Source organism: Mirounga leonina, unplaced genomic scaffold (genome assembly GCF_011800145.1).
Source record: "Mirounga leonina isolate KUSES-001 unplaced genomic scaffold, KU_Mleo_1.0 Mir_127, whole genome shotgun sequence".
Taxonomy (NCBI): Eukaryota; Metazoa; Chordata; class Mammalia; order Carnivora; family Phocidae; genus Mirounga; species Mirounga leonina.
The window spans coordinates 33,699,205-33,719,404 of record NW_023270316.1 but is presented as its reverse complement, the minus strand read 5'-3'; the positions used below and the strand labels follow the sequence as shown (position 1 = coordinate 33,719,404).

At 36.2% G+C, this 20,200-nt stretch overlaps 1 protein-coding gene across 1 annotated transcript in view; it reads left to right on the top strand.

Moving 5' to 3' along the window:
• The window catches only part of PIBF1 (progesterone immunomodulatory binding factor 1), a 212,822-nt gene that overhangs the window by 140,875 nt on the left and 51,747 nt on the right, over positions 1-20,200 (top strand). The window contains exon 14 of the mRNA XM_035003244.1: positions 6,419-6,521. Within this exon, the coding sequence (XP_034859135.1) occupies positions 6,419-6,521 (103 nt within the window). The remainder of the gene's footprint in view (positions 1-6,418; positions 6,522-20,200) is intronic.

The following is a 20,200-nucleotide window of genomic DNA, read 5'->3' as shown; positions in this document are numbered from 1 at the left end:
TCCCCCATGTCCACATTGGCTGGGCTATACTATTATGAAATTATATGTAATAACCAGCAGTGCTACTGCCATTGACAGATCTAAGAGAATAACTTTCATTTGGAGTCAAGAAGTGATGAGGGAGCTAGGAGATAACCCTGATGAGAAAATTTTACCAGCTAACAGCTGAAATTTTTGTTTAATATTTAGATTCAAAACTGTACTCTTGCAGTAGTAGTTTCTAGCTGATGTTGAACTTAATCTTGGTGTAGGTAAAAATCACGTGGCAATGAATATAATTACAAAGAAGTATTGTTAAGTTGTAACTATGTTAATGTCCCAACACATAGCCTGTAAAAGCAGTGCTTTCTTGAGTTCAGTACATTTTGTACAAAAAAAAATAATAACCTTTAGCAGGGCTCATTTTTCCTGACTGTATCCAGTTACTTTTTATAAAGAACTTGGGAAGGACTTGTTTTCATTCTATGTGCATTGTGCTTAAAGAAACATAAACTCAGCTATATAGATGAGAAATTCTTCATTTGTCTTGCTTTGAATTTCAGTTAAAGTGAATTTCTTTCTTCCCACTTCTAACACCCCAGATTTCTACACAGAATCCACTTATGACACCAAATCACTGGCCACAACAATATGCTGCATTTAAAGATACAGGAGATTGAAGTATAGAAGAGATAAATTGATATCTGTAATATTTGCCTTCTTTTACTAACTTTATGCACATTTTTATTACAAGTTCAGTGCTTAGATGCTGAGCATTAGTCATGTTTTAATATTGAAACTCTGCAACCTAAGAATATGGTTTCTACCAATGTGTTCATGTGAACAAAATTCCCTTAGAACAAAATCAATCAAGAAAGATTTAAGTGTGTACTCTGTTTAGCACACACCACTGTTTAGCACAAACTATAAGACCGTGTCTTCATGTAAGTTGCATCTGTTGGGAAAGAAAAGATTAACACACGTGAAAGAATATCAAGAAACATCGAAAAACATGTAATTTAGTGCCATATTGTATGCTAGACTGTGTCAGAGAAACAAATCAGTGAAGAGTAGCATGGTCAGAAATAGAGGAAGTGGAACTTGAAGGGAAATTTAAGAAAAAGTTGGGTCTGGGTCGCCTAGGTGGCTCAGTTAGGCATCTGACTCTTGATCTCAGCTCAGGTCTTGATCTCAGGGTCCTCAGTTTGAGCCCCACATTGGGCTCCACGCTGGGTGTGGAGCCTACTTCAAAAAAAAAGTTGGATCCGTCAAGCAAGGAAATAACCTGTCTTCTTCAGACTGGGGGACCAACAGAGGTATAGTGGAAGGAACATACAAAACATGTTTATGGGACATTTTAAGAAGAGTAGACGTTAATGGAAAATAAGGTTGGTTCAGTTGAGATTACAGAAGGCCTTGATATTTTTAAATAATTTAGAAAGAGTAGAATTAACCATGTAGGTAAGATTTGAAGTGGGTGAGAAAGGGACATAAATATCACTTCATTAAATAAGAAATACAAATGTCTGACGGACATATGAAAAGATGTTTAACCTCACAAGTGAAGAAATTTAAAGTAAGATTCTATTGTTTATATAAGGTTATTAGCAAAACTTTTAAAGATTGATTATCCCCATTGTGAGCCTAGGGTATGAAGAAACAGGAGGTCTTATATAAAGTTCAGTCATTCAACAGTTTATTACTGAACACCTCCTTTGTACCAGCTATTATTCAACGTACTTTGACTACATTCAAGAACAAAATAAATAAAAATCCTAGTCCTTGGAGAACTTTCATTCTATTTCATGAGAATTTAAATTTACACCAACCTTTCAAGGGGAATGTTTGAAAATCTGTAATACAGACATGTTTGACTCTATCATTATGCTTTCTGAGGACATGGAAGCACGAGGAGTGCAAAGATATATTTATGTAATGATTTAGAACTTTCTACAGCATAAGGCACTGTTGTGAATGCTGTAATTGGATTGTCTTTTTATTATTGAGTTATACGAGTTCTTTAGGGGCACCTGGGTGGCTGTCGGTTAAGCATCTGCCTTCGGCTCAGGTCACGATCCCAGCATCCTGGGATCGAGTCCCACATCAGGCTCCCTGTTCAGCGAGGAGCCTGCTTCTCCCCCTCCTTCTGCGCTCCCCCCCACCCCACCATCGCTTGTGCTCTCTCACATTCGCTCTCTCTCAAATAAATAAATAAAATCTTAAAAAAAGAGAAAAAGGAGTTCTTTATATTTTCTGGATACACGTCCCTTATCCGATACATATTTTGGAGTGTTCTCTTCTGTTTCATGTGTTGTCTTTTCACTTTCTTGATGGTGTCTTTTGAAGCACAAAACTGTTTAATTTTGATGTAGTGCAGTTTATCTCATTTTTCTTTTGTTGCTTGTGCTTTTAGTGCCGTATCTGAGAATCCTTTGCCAAATCCAAGGTCAGGAGGACTTACTCCTGTGTTTTCTTCTGAGAGTTAATATTTTAGCTTTTACATTTAGGTCTTTGATCCATTTTGAGTTAATTTTTGATATGTGAGGTAAGCATTTTGTAATATTTTTAATGTGGCTCCTAAAAATTTTTAAATTACATGTGTGGCTTGCATTATGTTTCTGTTGGACAAAACTGGCCTAGACCAATGGTCTCCAGACTTTTTGATATGATTCCCTATTGGGAAAAAAAATTGAGCATTCACCCTAACAATACATTTACATGTATTTATTTATCAATTACATACATGTATAATCACATGAATAACATGTACATTAAAATATAAAACCTACATAGAAAATTAAAATTTTAAAGACACTTGGAACTTCTGGGTGGTTCAGTTGGTTAAGTGTCTGCCTTTGGCTCAGGTCATAATCCCAGGGTCCTGGGATCGAGCCCCACATCGGGCTCCCTGCTCGGTGGAGAGCCTGCTTCTCCCACTTCCCCTGCTTGTGCTCACTGTCTCTCTTTCCCTCTCTCTCTCTCTGTCTCTGTCAAATAAATAAAATCTTTAAAAAAATAATAAAATTTTAAAGACATTTCATATTAAAATAAGTGTAAGAAAAATTTCCCACACTTCAGTGGATTATTTTGCACATAATTGCTTTTGGAGACCACCAGTCTAGACTGTGATCGTAACTTTATAATTGGCTCAAGTCTTCTTCCTTCTCCACAGTGTTGACAGAGAACTGTCTCAAGTGCAAATGTGATCATGTCATGCCTAACCAATTTAAGGATAAAATCCAAACTCAGCTTAACATTTAAGGCCTTTCATCATATATCCCTGCCTTTGTCTCTCTAGCTTCAGCTCTCACCACACGCCATGTATTTTCTCAATCCATACCATACCCCCGCACATCATCCTTTACCTGTGCTTTTCCCTCTACCCAGAATGCTATTTCTCTGCTTCCTCACCAGATTAGTCAGTCTTAGTTTTCATCCCTCAGTGTGCCCCTTCTTAGCATTTAGCACACTACTGTAATTTATTTGCTCGTCTTCCTCAGCAGACTATTAGATCCTCCAGGTAGAAACTGTGTATTCCCAGTGCCTATTTAGATTACAGGCTTTTTATAAATTTTGTTAAAAGAGAATGTTCTTGAATGTCTTATTGAATGAATTAATAATGTTTCTTCTAATTCAACCTGCTTTTCTATAGTCCTTGATATTTATGATGAAGAAAAAAATGCTAATATTATAATCGTTGTTGTTTAATTGCAGGTATGATAATGATGAAAAATTATGTCTTGTTTTTCCTGTGTGTTCTAGATTTCACAATATTTTATATTCTTTTTCTTCTTTCTTTTTTCCTTTTTTTTTTTTCCTGTAACATCTGTAATCCATGGACTAAATGGGGTCATTTAGGACAACCTGAGAATCTTAATACCATTTCTGAAATGTCTATGAAGAGATGTGTTCTGCTGTCTTTACAATGACTTTAGGAGTAAAAGTAAATGTTTTAGATGTGATCCGTGCATCAATTGGAGACCAGTTGTTATGACAGTGTCTTCTACATTATAAGCATTATGTATCATAAGTGAGATCAACATCCATAGTAAAAGTCACAGTCATTTCTGTCAGCATCAGTTCCTAGAAAGTTTTTCTAAATAAAATGGTTCTATATACTAGTAAGTAGAACACTGTAAAACACATTGAGCATTTCAAGGCATCATAAGATAACTTCCTTCTCTTTAGAGTTGATTTTCCTCTCTCAGAATCCTCAACTAGAATCAGGGCAATTCCTAGTAGAAGGAGGTAGCCCTGGTATTTGGGCATAAGCACCAGCATACCAAGAATTTCTTGAATTCACTACTGTATGTCATGTGATATTTTGCATTGATAAGTGGTATCACACCATATCTGCATAAGAGCATTATGCAATGTCCAAACAAAACAAAAAGCACCCAAATCAGATGAGCTACTTACTTTTATTAAGCGTGTTGTCTTCAAGTCATTATCTTCCTCAAAATGTTGGTAATGGGTGACCTTTGCATCTGATTATTTTCTTGCATCCCTTTTTCTTCCATTTCATATCATCCGCAACTGTTTTCTGTGTAATAGCATTTGATTGTGTTCATTGTTCCGTACTGAGCATTACACAGATATGGTCTGTACCTTCAACATGCATTTACTGAGAAATTACCATGTACAAAAAGAACCTCATGCTGAGTTCTGTGAGAGAAAGATGAAAAGACTTATTCCTAACATATATGAAGGATAGGAAAGAAAATGAAAATATGAATGAAGATAACTCAAAGAATTTTATATTAACTTCATAAAAAACAGAGTTAATGATATAAAATACTGATGTTTGCAAACATATAATAAATCCAACAGATGAAAACTGTAAACATAACATAAAATTAGTGTTAAGACTTATTTGTAGAGATCTTATTTTAGGGTCAAATTTGAGAGAACTTAGTATATTTTAGATTGGGGGATAGAAAATGGGGTAGCCATAACTGTAAATATCTTAAAAACCTATAGAAGAAAGTAGATTAGTGATTCCCTACAGCTGGGCAGGAGGATGGGGAACAATGCTAATGGGGAAAGATTTTTTTTTGTGATGAAAATATTCTAAAATTATAGTATAGTTGCATAATTCTAAACGTACTAAAAATCATTTAATTGGACACTTTAAATGGGTGGACCTTGTGGCATATAAATTACATAGCAGTAAAATTCTGTATCATTTTTAAAGCTATTTTTTATTAAAAAAATGATTGTCAAAAAATAAGGACTGTCTTTTCCCCTCTAACTTCAGCTGATTATTAAGGCAAAATCTTATGCCAGTAGGAACTTAGATATGAGCATATCTAAACAAGCTGCACAATTCACTATATAAACTTTTACCAGAACTCATCTTTTTCATTTGGGATAACAAGTTCTTAGAAATGGATGTGTAGGAAGATGTGTAGCATTATTTTCAGAGTTTTGTCTGCATTCCTTTATCCAATGCTAGGAAATATTAAAAATACAATAGAATTATTTCTGTTCCATAAATAGATAAAATAATTTTATTTAAAGTGAAAATATTTTATTCCATGTCATTGTATAACATCTTGTCTTCTCAGATTCCACAGATTTTGCAATTCAGTAATAGATAACTCCTCCAAACATGAAAATATGATAAATAGGAAATTTTTAGTTTTTTGGAATCACAGAGAAGGTCTTTGGAGCAACATGTCTTCCCAACATTATTAGCAGTTCTTTAAAGAATTATACCATGTTTTTTTCCCTAGTAGGTAGGAGAAATGATTTTATAGTTGAGCCTTTTTTTAATTGTGTCTTAAAAGTGGAATTGGGGCATTTCACATTTAATGTGATATTAAATACTAAAAGTTACATGCACTCAGTACAAGTTGTGATCATCATGTGATGGTCAAAGTGTGATCTTTTAGTACAGAATCTTCCTTTACTATAGACATTTCCACTTTTCATGCATCTTTTCCATCTCTACTTTCAATAGAAAATCTATTCAGTTGTTTTTTGTATAAAATGCATTTTGTTGTCTGAGGTAAACACTGAAGCTTTTCAAAGTACAGGCTTATTATTGTTTCAACTAATTGCCTGATTTGTTTGTAAATGGGAAATTTTTATAAAAATGGCAAAAAGCTGTAAATTGCTATCTTGTGGTCTTTTCAAGCAAGTATAATGTAGCTCTCTACTTTTATAGCAAGGGCTAGAAACCATTACTGCAGTAATCAGTATATCACAGTTATATTATTATGGAGATTTTAATGTTACTTTCAAAATTCTGAGCTGTTGGGATATTGGGATATTCCACTGTTGACACCTGAAAATATTTGACTCCATATTTTTTCTGTAAATACTTAAGTATTACTAGGAAATGGCAAATCAATTTTCAGGCATACAAACATATTTTTAATATTTTAGAAAGCATTCCTCTTTTTTAAGCATTAATTTTCTTATTTCATTCACCTAGTGTCCACTTGGCAAGAAGAGTGCTTCAGTTAGAAAAACAAAACTCGTTGGTTTTAAAAGACCTGGAACATCAAAAGGAGCAAGTAACACAGCTTTCACAAGAGGTAAATAACTTAAACAAAAGAAACACATATTAAGAATCATGGTGTTCATTTTAAATCTTTGTCACTCCTTTGTATATTTTCTGAGCAGTTTTAAAATAAGCTGTTTGCGGGCGCCTGGGTGGCTCAGTCGTTAAGCGTCTGCCTTCGGCTCAGGTCATGATCTCAGGGTCCTGGGATCGAGTCCCGCATCGGGCTCCCTGCTCCTTGGGAGCCTGCTTCTCCCTCTGCCTCTCTCTCTCTCTCTGTCTCTAATGAATAAATAAATAAAATCTTTAAAAAAAAAAAAAAAAAGAAAAGATTTAAAAAATAAAATAAAATAAGCTGTTTGCTAGTGCAAAATGATTTTACAACTTACAAAACTAACTTAATGTTAAAGCCTTATAAAACAACTTGTAGTGTATGGCAAAACTAAGATCAAAAAAAGAGATTAAATGCCCAGACTAAATATAAATGCAGACTAGACAGACAAAGCTTTGATTTCTGAGAATATCAACTGGCAAAACAAGTTTGACAATTTCAGGTAGCATTTTGAGTTTTTAAATAAAACCTCATTTTTTTAATTTTATTTTAATTCCAGCATTGTTAACATACAGTGTTATATTAGTTTCTAGGGTACAGTATAGTGATTCAACAATTCTACATATTACTCAGTGCTCATCATGATAAGTGTATTCTTAATGCCTATCACCTATTTCACTCATCCTTCCACCCACCTCCCCTTTGGTAACCATATGTTTAAAACCTCATTTTTTTTGTTTGTTTTTTTATTAACATACAATGTATTATTTGTTTCAGGGGTACAGGTCTGTGATTCATCAGTCTTAAACAATACACAGCACTCATACAACACATACCCTCCCCAATGTCCATCACCCAGCCACCCCATCCCTCCCACCCCTCTCTACTCCAGCAACCCTCAGTTTGTTTCCTGAGGTTAAGAGTCTCTTGGTTTATCTCCCTCTCTGGTTTCATCTTGTTTCATTTTTCTCTCCCTTCCCCTATGGTCCTCTGCCTTGTTTCTCAAATTCCTCATATCAGTGATCATATGATAATTGTCTTTCTCTGATTAACTTACTTCGCTTAGCTAATACCCTCTAGTTCCATCCACGTCATTGCAAATGGTAAGATTTCATTTCTTTGATGGCTGCATAATATTCCATTGTGTATATATATATCACATCTTCTTTATCCACTTGTCTGTTGATGGACATCTAGGCTCTTTCCATAGTTTGGCTATTGTGGACATTGCTGCTATAAACACTGGGGTGCCTGTGCCCCTTCGGATCACTACATTTTAAAACCTCATTTTTAAAATTGGTTTGCTTTTTGACTCTTTGATGAAAAATTAAACATACGGGGCGCCTGGGTGGCTCAGTTGGTTGAGCGACTGCCTTCGGCTCAGGTCATGATCCTGGAGTCCCGGGATCGAGTCCCGCATCGGGCTCCCTGCTCGGCGGGGAGTCTGCTTCTCCCTCTGACCCTCCTCCCTGTGATGCTGTCTCTCATTCTCTCTCTCTCAAATAAATAAATAAAATCTTTAAAAAAAAAAAAAAAGAAAAATTAAACATACTTAACTTGGTATTCTTTTTTTTAATCTTTTTTTTTTAAGATTTTTATTTATTTATTTGACGGAGAGAGAGAGAGACAGTAAGAGAGGGAACACAAGCAGGGGGAGTGGGAGAGGGAGAAGCAGGCTTCCCTCTGAGGCAGACGCTTAACAACTGAGCCACCCAGGTGCCCCTTAACTTGGTATTCTCAAGCTCTCACATTATTTGGTAGATGATAGTTCCCAAATTACCTTTTAAAAATCAGATTCATATTTATTTTCTTCAGCCTTATATCATTTAAAAAACATATATATTTTTACCTGGTGTTTTTAATTCTTTAACATCTAATTACATTTTTCTGTACTTCTGAAATTCAAATAATAAAAGTTAAAACCAAAGATGCCAACTCATTAGGATTCCTTTTATTTCCTGAGTTCAGCATAACATCTTTATTATGTTAATGTTTTAAAACTTGGATCTTATAATAAAGGGATTTTTAAAGACGTATATTAAAAACTATTAATATATATCATGTAGTCTGTTTTCTGAAGGACCTGTTCATATTTATCTTTATAGTGATAGTGCCCTCTATTAAAGTACTTTTAATAATGTGACATTGGAAGGATTTTTATACTCAAATTCCAAAAGACCAGAAATATTTCATATCACTCTAGTGCCTGACATGTAGTTACACTCAGGATGGAAGCAATGTGGTGCTGGCAGATGTTAACCACCAGCTCTCCAGGCGGGAGCGTGAGAGAAGCTCTGATTGGTAGCATTTGCTTGCGTCCCCCCTATGACTAACTCTGAGCTGCCAACATCATGTTCCTGAACACAGAGTAAAGATGTTCAGTAGCGCACCACTACATAATGTTTCCACTACACAGATACAATAGATACAGATAAACTCAAGAGCATAGCAAATAGTAAAACAATTAAAAATCAGTGAGTTTGAATATTTGTTCCCTTTTTTAAATAAAATTGATTTTATTGTACATTTAAATAATTTTGAAAAATGGCTGTGTTTAACATCCGGCTCACAGAATTCCTAAAAATTTACCAGTTTGCCATCACAAACTGCAGGAAGCCAGCTCCAGCACACCATGGAAGGATAAATAAATAAATGACTAAAGAAACAAATGAGAGGTTAAAGAAACATCTGTTTGCTAATATTTTATAGATCCCTCGTTTCTTTTAACTTCAGAATGACCTATCAAAAATATTTCTTAAAAAAGCTAAACTACATACACAGTTGTGTTGGATATGTGTGTCATAATATTACTTTAAAAAAATAAAACTTCCTGAGTACATCAGTTAATTAAAGTAGGAATTTCTTTTCCTTTGAAATAGGAGTTTCTAAACAGCACACAGCCCCATACAAATTGTATGGGTGAAATGTAAGAAATTAAGTGTTCTTGTAATGAAGTATAATTAACTTTTTAACTTTCTATGAGACAATTTTAAAATAAGCTGTTGGCTTATATTGAGAAAAAGATTTAAAAACTGAAATATAGGGGCCCCTTGGTGGCTCAGTCATTTAAGGGTCTGCCTTCAGCTCAGGTCATGATCCTGGAGTCCCAGGACGAGCCCCGCATTAGACTCCCTGCTCAGCGGGGAGCCTGCTTCTCCCTCTGCCCCTCCCCCTGCTCATGCTCTCACTGTCTCTCTCTCACTCTCTGTCTCTCAAATAAATAAATAAAATCTTTTAATAAATAAATAAATACTGGGGTGCCTGGGTGGCTCAGTCTGTTAAGTGTCTGTCTTCGGCTCAGGTCATGATCCCAGGGTTCTGGGATCGAGCCCTGCATCCCTGCTAAGCGGGAAGCCTGCTTCTCCCTCTCCCACTCCCCCTGCTTGTGTTCCCTCTCTCGCTGTGTCTCTCTCTGTCAAATAAATAAATAAAATCTTTAAAATAAATAAATACTGAAATATATGTGATATGAAATGATACGAAGCCTAGAATTTGCTTTTAAATATCCCATAAAAGTGGGGGAAGGACTCATAGATAAAAGAAGAATTTCAAAATATTGATCATGTTTGAAGCTGGGTAAAGGTTACATATGGGTTTATTATTAAGTTCTGTACTTTTGTATATGTTTGAAAATCTTTCATAAAACATTGGAGAAAAAATCAATTACCTTATATTAAAATTTTTATGGCTATCACAGTGTATAACCTTTCCCTTAAGATTGAAAATAAAGTATTTGAAATAGTCCATGGATTTAAAAAACTGTTTTCTGTCTAACAAAAATGATGTTGCTTAAATTGAAAATAATTATATAAACTAATTAGCTAAAAGATGATAGTATTAGAATGCTTCTATAACAACGGACTATGCGTGATATATGGTGAAAATAATTGAGAAGGAAGTTCTCTCAGGATCTATAGTCTTTAAGTAGTTTATTTAAACTAGCTTGGAGTTTTGAGGTGTGCCTGGGTGGCTCAGTCAGTTAAGCTCACCCAACTCTTTATTTCAGCTCAGGTCATGATCTCAGGGTGGTGAAATCGAGCCCCACATGCTCAATGCAGAGTCTGCTTGAGATTCTCTCTCCTTCTCCCTCTGCACCTCCCCCCACTCATGCTCTCTAAATAAATAAATAAATAAAATCTTTAAGAAAAAAATAAACTAGCTTGGAGTTTTAAGAATAACACATGGATGAAACAAATAATTAAAGCAATAACCATTGAATTATATATGTTGTTCAGAATATATCTGAAATTAAACATAAATGAAGTGCCAAAATGAGAATGCTAAAAAATATTCAAAAGAACCATTCCTTTTATAGTAGCTTTATTGAAGTATAATTGACATACAGTAAGCTGCACATATTTAAAGTGTACAATATGATAACTTTTGACACATATGTATACCTCTGAAATCATTACCAAAATGAAGATAATGACATATACATCAAAAGTTTCCTTTTGCCCCTTTGGAATCTCTCCCAACCATCCCTATCCCCATATAGTTCTTAAGCATTCTGTCACTGTAGATTGGCCGTGTTTTACATTTTATATAAACAGAATCATGCAGTAAATATATACACACACTCTCTTTTTTTATCTGACTTCTTTCACTCTGCATAATTATTTCAAGATTCATCCATAGTTCTTTCCTTTTCATTGCTGAGGATATACCATTGTTGTTCATTCATTCACCTGTTGATGGACATTTGGGTAATTTGCAGTTTTTGCCTACTACAAGTAAAGGTGATCTGAATATCCATGTACAGTCCTTTTATGAACAGATGCTTTTCATTTCTTTTGGGTAAATACCTGGGAGTGGACTAGGTGGATCTAATGCAAATGGTTAGGTGTCTACTTAACATTTTGGGAAACTGCCAAACTGTTTTCTGAATGTTTGTGCCATTTTACATTTCCACCAGCAGCGTATGAAAGTTCTAGTTCTTCTACTGCCTTGCAAAAGACTTGGTATAGTCAGTGTTTTTAATTTTAGCCAGTCTAATGGGTATATAGTGGTCTCTCATTATGGTTTTAATTTGCATTTCCCTAAAGACTAGTGATACTGAGCATCTTTTCATGTGCTTCTTTGCCCTCTGCTCTTCTTTTTGGGGGAAGCATCTTCAAAATTTTTGCCCATTTTATCACATTGTTTTCCTATTACTGAGTTTTGAGTATTACTTATATATTCTAGATACAGGTCCCTTATCAGATATATGATTTGCAAATATTTTCTCCCACTCTTTGGCTTGTTTTCCCATCTCTTAGCAGTGTTTGAAGAGCAGTTTTTATCAAATCCAGTTTATCAGTTTGTTCTTTTATGGATTTTGTTTTTAGTGTTGTATCTAAAATATCTTTGCCTGACCCAAGGTCACAGGGTTTTTGTCTTGATGTTTCATAGTCTCAAGTCTGTAATCCATTTTTAGTTAATTTGTGTATTGTGTGCAAGGTATAGATTGAAATTCATTTATTTGCATATTGAAATCAAATTATTCTTGCATCATTTGTTGAAAAGACCTTGTTGAAAATCAATCATAAATGTGCGAGTCTGTTTCTGGACTGTTTCCAGTTATCTAATATGTTTATCTTTATGCCAATACTATACTCTCTTGATTACTGAAACTTTATAATGTCTTGAAATTAGATACTGTTGGTCCTCCAACTCTGTTCATTTTCAAATTTGGCTATTTTGTGTCCTTTGCATTTCTGTATGAATTCTGTAATCATTTCTACAAAAAGTTTTTTAAAAAGCTGCTGTGATTCTGATTGGGATTGCATTGAATCTATAGATCAAGAGGGGAAAGTTGAAATCTTTTTTTTAAAGAGCAATTTTTTTTTTTTTTTTTTTAAGATTTAGGGGCACCTGGGTGGCTCAGTTGGTTAAGTATCTGACTCTTGATTTAGGCTCAAGTCATGATCTCATGGGTCATGGGATCAGGCCCCACATCAGGCTCTGCGCTCAGCGGGGAGTCTGCTTGAAGATTCTGTCTCCCTCTCTCTCTCCCCCAGCTCACTTGACTGCTCTCTCTCCTTAAGTAAATAAATAGATAAATAAATAAATAAAATAACTTTTAAAAATATTTATTTATGTATTTATGTATTTATTCTAGAGAGTGTGGGCAGGGGGAGGAGCAGAGGGAGAGGGACAGACAGACTCCACACTGAGCAAGGAGCCTGACTCGGCCAGATCCCAGGACCCTGAGATCATGACTTGAGCAGAAATGGAGTCTGATGCTTAACCAGCTGAACTACCCAGGTGCCCAGAAAATTGAAATCTTGATAATATTGAATATTCTGGCCCATTAATCCACCTTATCCTGCCGTTTATTTGGATCTTTAATTTCTCAACGTTATTTTTTGTTCTTTAGTGTAAAAGTGTCACATCTTGGGCGCCTGGGTGGCTCAGTTGGTTAAGCGACTGCCTTCGGCTCAGATCATGATCCTGGAGTCCCAGGATCAAGTCCCGCGTCGGGCTCCCTGCTCAGCAGGGAGTCTGCTTCTCCCTCTGACCCTCCCCCCTCTCATGTGCTCTCTCTCTCTCTCATTCTCTCTCTCAAATAAATAAATAAAATCTTTAAAAAAACAAAGTGTCACATCTTTTGATTAGTCTTAATACAGTAGTGTTTTTCCGTCCTTTTGCTTTTAAATTCTTTGTCTTTATAATTGTTTTATAGGCATCATACATAGTTTTATCTTACTTTTTTATCCTAACAAAATTGGACTTTAATTGGAGTTTTCAGAACATTTTTTTTAAAGATTTTATTTATGTATGTATGTATTTATTTATTTGATTCTCTTTATCCATTCATCTGTCAGTGGACATCTGGGCTCTTTCCATAGTTTGGCTATTGTGGACATTGCTGCTATAAACATTGGAGTGCAGGTGCCCCTTCGGATCACTGCATCTGTATCTTTGGGGTAAATACCCAGTAGTGCAATTACTGGGTCGTAGGGTAGCTCTATTTTCAACTTTCTGAGGAACCGCCATACTGTTTTCCAAAGTGGCTGCACCAGCTTGCATTCCTACCAGCAGTGTAAGAGGGTTCTCCCTTCTCCGCATCCTTGCCAACACTTGTCGTTTCCTGACTTGTTAATCTTAGCCATTCTGACTGGTGTGAGGTGGTATCTCACTGAGGTTTTGATTTGTATTTCCCTGATGCCAAGTGATGTTGAGCACTTTTTCACATGTCTGTTGGCCATTTGTATGTCTTCTTTGCAGAAATGTCTGTTCATGTCTTCTGCCCATTTCTTTTTTTTTTTTTTTTAAGATTTTATTTATTTGACAGAGAGAGACACAGCGAGAGAGGGAACACAAGCAGGGGGAGGGAGAAGCAGGCTTCCTGAGGGGCAGGGAGCCTGATGCGGGGCTTGATCCCAGGACCCTGACTGAGCCACCCAGGCGCCCCTCTTCTGCCCATTTCTTGATAGAATTATTTGTTCTTTGGGTGTTGAGTTTGGTAAGTTCTTTATAGATTTTGGATACTAGCCCTTTATCTGATATGTCATTTGCAAGTATCCTCTCCCATTCTGTCAGTTGTCTTTTGGTTTTGTTGACTGTTTCCTTTGCTGTGCAAAAGCTTTTTATCTTGATGAAATCCCAGTAGTTCCTTTTTGCCCTTGCTTCCCTTGCCTTTGGTGATGTGTCCAGGAAGAAGTTGCTGCAGCCGAGGTCAAAGAGGTTGCTGCCTGTGTTCTCGTCAAGGATTTTGATGGGTTCCTGTCTCACATTTAGGTCTTTTATCCATTTTGAGTCTATTTTTGTGTGTGGTGTAAGGAAATGGTCCAATTTCATTCTTCTGCATGTGGCTGTCCGATTTTCCCAACACCAATTGTTGAAGACACTATCTTTTTCCCATTGGATATTCTTTCCTGCTTTGTCAAAGATTAGTTGACCATAGAGTTGAGAGTCCATTTCTGAGTCTCTATTCTGTTCCATTGATCTGTGTGTCTGTTTTTGTGCCAGTACCATACTGTCTTGATGATTACAGCTTTGTAGTAGGGCTTGAAGTCCTGGATTGTAATGCCACCAGCTTTGCTTTTCTTCTTCAACATTCCTTTGGCTATTCAGGGTCTTTTCTGGTTCCATACAAATTTTAGGATTATTTGTTCTATTTCTTTGAAAAAAGTGGATGGTATTTTGATGGGGATTGCATTAAATGTGTAGATTGCTCTAGGTAGCATAGACATTTTCACAGTATTTGTTCTTCCAATCCATGAACATGGAATGTTTTTGTGTTTCTTTGTGTCTTCAGTTTCTTTCATGAGTATTCTATAGTTTTCTGAGTACAGATCCTTTGCCTCTGGTTAGATTTATTCCTAGGTATCTTATGGTTTGGGGTGCAGTTGTAAGTGGGATCGACTCCTTAATTTCTCTTTCTTCTGTCTCATTGGTGTATAGAAATGCACCTGATTTCTGTGCATTGATTTTGTATCCTGTCACTTTACTGAATTCCTCTATGAGTTCTAGCAGTTTTGGGGTGGAGTCTTTTGGGTTTTCCACATAAAGAATCATATCATCTGCAAAGAGTGAGAGTTTGACTTCTTTGCCAATTCGGATGCCTTTTATTTCTTTTTGTTTTCTGATTGCTGAGGCTAGGACTTCTAGTACCGTGTTGAACAGCAGTGGTAATAGTGGACATCCCTGCTGTGTTCCTGCCCTTAGGGGAAAAGCTCTCAATTTTTCCCCATTGAGAATGATATTCACTGTGGATTTGTCATAGATGGCTTTTATGATATTGTGGTATGTGCCCTCTATCCCTATACTGTGAAGAGTTTTAATTAAGAAAGGATGCTTTACTTTGTCAATGCTTTTTCTGCATCTATTGAGAGTATCATATGGTTCTTGTCTTTTATTAATACAGTGTATCACATTGATTGATTTGCAAATGTTGAACCAACCTTGCAGCCCAGGAATAAATCCCACTTGATTGTGGTGAATAATCCTTTTAATGTACTGTTGGATCCTATTGGCTAGTATTTTGGTAAGAATGTTTGCATCCGGGCGCCTGGGTGGCTCAGTTGGTTGGGCGACTGCCTTCAGCTCAGGTCATGATCCCAGGGTCCTGGGATCGAGTCCCGCATCGGGCTCTCTGCTCCTTGGGAGCCTGCTTCTCCCTCTGCCTCTCTCTCTCTGTCTCTCATGAATAAATAAATAAAATCTTAAAAAAAAAAAAGAATGTTTGCATCCATGTTCATCAGGGATATTGGTCTATAATTTTCCTTTTTGGTGGGGTCTTTGGTTTTGGGATCAAGGTAATGCTGGCCTCATAAAATGAGTTTGGAAGTTTTCCTTCCATTTCTATTTTTTGGAATAGTTTTGGAAGAATAGGTATTAATTCTTCTTTAAATGTTTGGTAGAATTCCCCTGGGAAGCCATCTGGCCCTGGGCTCCTGTTTCTTGGGAGATGTTTGATTACTGCTTTGATTTCCTTGCTGGTTATGGATCTGTTCAAGTTTTCTATTTCTTTCTGGCTCAGTTTTGGTAGTTTGTATGTCTCTAGGAATGAAATCTGTTTCTTCCAGATTGTCTAATTTGTTGGCTTATAGTTGCTCATACTATGTTCTTATAATTGTATTTCTTCAGTCTTGGTTGTGATCTCTCCTCTTTCTTTCATGATTTTATTTATTTGGGTCCCTTCTCTTTTCTTTTTGATAAGTCTGGCCAGGGGTTTATCAATCTTATTAATTCTTTCAAAGAACCAGCTCCTAGTTTCATTGATCTGTTCTGCTGTTCTTTTGATTTCTATTTCATTGATTTTGGTTCTGATCTTTATTATTTCTCTCCCTGCTGGGTTTAGGGTTTATTTGCTGTTCTTTCTCCAGCTCCTTTAGGTATAGGGTTAGGTTGTGTATTTGAGACCTTTCTTGTTTCTTGAGAAAGGCTTGTATTGCTATATGCTTACCTCTTAGGACCCCCTTTGCTGCACCCCAGAGGTTTTGAACAGTTGTGTTTTAATTTTCATTTGTTTCCGTGAATTTTTTAAATTCTTCTTTAGTTTCCTGGTTGACCCATTCATTCTTTAGTCGGATGCTCTTTAGCCTCCATGTATTTGAGTTCTTTCTGACTTTCCTCTTGTGACTGAGTTCTAGTTTCAAAGCATTGTGGTCTGAAAATATGCAGGGAATGATCCCAATCTTTTGGTACCGGTTGAGACCTGATTTGTGACCTAGGATGTGATCTATTCTGGAGAATGTTCCATGGGCACTAGAGAAGAATGTGTATTCTGTAGCTTTGGGATGGAATGTTCTGAATATATCTGTGAAGTCCATCTGGTTCAGTCTCTGGTAATTTCTTTACATACATGCACTATTCAGTGCCCAGGTTCATACTCAAGGGGCAATGTCTATAAATTTTCAGAGTTTTGTCTCTGTACAGCTCTTTTCTTCAGTACTCTTCCATAAGAACTATAGCCAACTTGGTTTCTACTTCTACAAATTCTTAACTCAGGGAGTTTGTCAGGCTCTGCTTTGATTCCCCCTTCTTGAACTACTGCCTGAAAACTCTTTCCATACGGTGAACTAGGGCAGTTGTAGGGTTGGGCTCACTTTGTTTGTTTCCTGTGTCTCGGGATTCTGTTCTTCATTGTTTGATGTACAGTGTCTTCAGACTGTAGTTTCATTAGTTGGTTCAGTATCAAAGAGAATAAAATTATTGGCTTTCTTTTTTGTATGTGTATATATGCCACCTAATTCTTAAGAAACCACCAATGGGTTAAGACTGGAGTGTTCAGACATAGCAGTAAACTCCTTGATACCAGTCTTGGTGATGTTTTTTTGGATCTGACTCCAAAAGCATAAATAAACAAGTGGGGCTACAAACCAAAAGCTTCTGCACATCAAAGGAAACCATCAACAAAATGGAAGGGCAACCTACTAAAGGAGAGAAAATATTTGCAAATCATATATCCAATAAGAGGCTGATATCCAAAATATATAAAGAATTCCTAGAGCTCTAACACACACACACACACACACACAAATTTTTTTTTAAATGGGCAGAGGATCTGAATAGACATTTTTCCAAAGAAGACCTACAGCTGGCCTACAGGCACATGAAGAGATACTCAACACCACTAATCATCAGGGAAATACAAATCAAAACCACAATGAGATATCACTTAACACCTGTTAGAATGGCTAGAATCAAAAAGACAAGAAATAACAAGTACTGGCAGGGTGTAGAAAAAAGGAAACCCTCATTCACTGTTGGTAAATTGGTACAACCACTATGGAAAACAGTATGGAGTTTATTCAAAGTATTAAAAATAGAACTTCCATATGACCCAGCAATTCCACTTCAGGGTATTTATTCAAAGGAAATGAAAACACTAATTCAAAAAGGGGTGCAGTATTCATTGTACATTATTTATAATAGCCGAGATATAGAAACAACCTAAGTATTGATCACTGGATGAATGGATAAAGAAGATGTGGTATGTTTACAATGGAATACAACTCAGCCATAAAAAAAGAATGAAATCTTGCCACTTGCAACAACGGATGGAGCTAGAGGTTTTTATGCTAAGTGAAATAAATCAGGCAGAGAAAGACAAATACCATATGATCTCACTTATATGTGGAATCTAAAAAAACAAAACAAATGAACAAACAAAACACATGGGCATGGAAAAGAGTGTTGGTTGGCAGGAGAAGGGAGTTGGGGATGGGTGAAATAGATGAAGGGGGTCAGGAGGTACAGACTTCTACTTACAAAATGAATAGGTTGTGGGGATGTGGTGTGCAACATGGTGACTATAGTCAGTAGTATTGTTGTGCATATTTGAAGGTTGGCAGGACAGTGAATCTTGAAAATTCTCATCACAAAAGAAAAAAAGTTTTAGCTTTTTATGGTAACAGATGGTAACTAGACTTACTGTGATCATTCAAAATATATACGTGTCAAAACATTACATTGTAGGGCGCCTGGGTGGCTCAGTGGGTTAAGCGACTGCCTTTGGCTCAGGTCATGATCCTGGAGTCCCAGGATCGAGTCCCACATCGGGCTCCCTGCTCTGCGGGGAGCCTGCTTCTCCCTCTCCCCCTCCCCCTGCTTGTGTTCGCTCTCTCGCTGTGTCTCTCTCTGTCAAATAAATAAATAAAATCTTTAAAAAAAAAAAAAACATTACATTGTATACCTAAAGCTAATATAATATTGTATGTCAATTATATCTCAGTTTTAAAAAAGGAAAAGAGGGGAAGAAGAGGGGTGCTGATATGGGGTAGAAAATCTAGGCTACATCATTCATACCATGTTACCCCCAGAATTGCTGTGCCTTAGCTACCTTGAATCTTGGTGTTTGCTCTTTCTCTTTCTAGTCATTCGGTAAATATTTCTCAGACTCCTACCGTCTTCAACCACTGATGAACAAAAGAGGCATGCTCTTGCCCTTTTAACATGTACAGCCTTGTTCACAAAGGCCTTGTCTTCTAGTCTAACCACTTAGAAATGTATCTGTTATAACTTAATTTTAGAAATCTTACCTAGAAAATGGGATATACACGATCTCAAGTGACCAAATGGCAAGGTTTTAGTTACTTGAAATTCTCTACCTAGGAGGCATTTAGTAGAATCCAGGTAATTTGTTAACAAAACTTTAGATTGCCAGATTTGAAAAAGACTATAGGATGCATGGGTAGAATAAAGTAGAATTCTGTGTACTAACCTTAAAAGACATCCAAACTATATTGATAATTTTTTTCCAAAAAAGAAAATTGCAGGATAATTTGTATTGTATTTCTCTATTTTGGCCTTGAGTTGTGTGTGTGTGTCGGTCCGTCTTTCTAGGGATGGGATTGTGTTTCTGTCTAAGCATAGAGAAAAAAGTTTACATAATATACAACTGTCATGCCAAGGGCACACAAATACCAATAGTATTTGCCATATGAATATAAAAATGTTTGATTGGAGTAACCTTACAGGCAAAGAATTAACAGAGTATATACCATCCCCAAGTTTTCTTTCCCCAGAAAAGTGTGCTTAGGTCTGGCATAGGTACTCTAGATGTGCCACAGAAAGGGATCTGATAGAAGGACTCCACACCAAAACATTGTACACATCTAAAGAGAAGGTTAAGGAACATCTAGTTGCCTAAGTCATAATGGGAGCAGGAGCCTTTGGAGGTTATAATCTCTATTAGCTTGTTCTAGTAGAACAGAAAATGAGCCCCCAGGACCATCCATATATATCTCTCTAACATCAAACAGTGCTTACCTCTGAGATTGGGACTGGGGAAGAACAGAATGACTAATTTTTGCCTTATGCATTTTTGAATTGCTTGAATTTATTCCAACTCACATGAGCTTTTTTTTTTTTTTTAGGCATAGATTTGGTGATCAATAGAGTATCTTACTCATAAGATGAATCTAATGATTCAATAAGTTGAATCATTAGATAGATCATTGACCTAGCTGCTCCACCAAACTTAGGTAGATTATAAAGATGGAAATAAGAGGCAAAATTCTACTTTTTAAAATAAATCTATAAACAGAGATTACATTCCAGCAATATTCATTGTACCCAAAACTTTATTGCCAAGGAAATACAGACATATATATACTTGGATACCCATACATAGATCTATATGTATGCTTTGATATATGCATAGAAGTATCTGGAATAATAAAAACCAAAAGAAATCATTCATTGTTGCTGATTATCATTGTGAAGGAGGC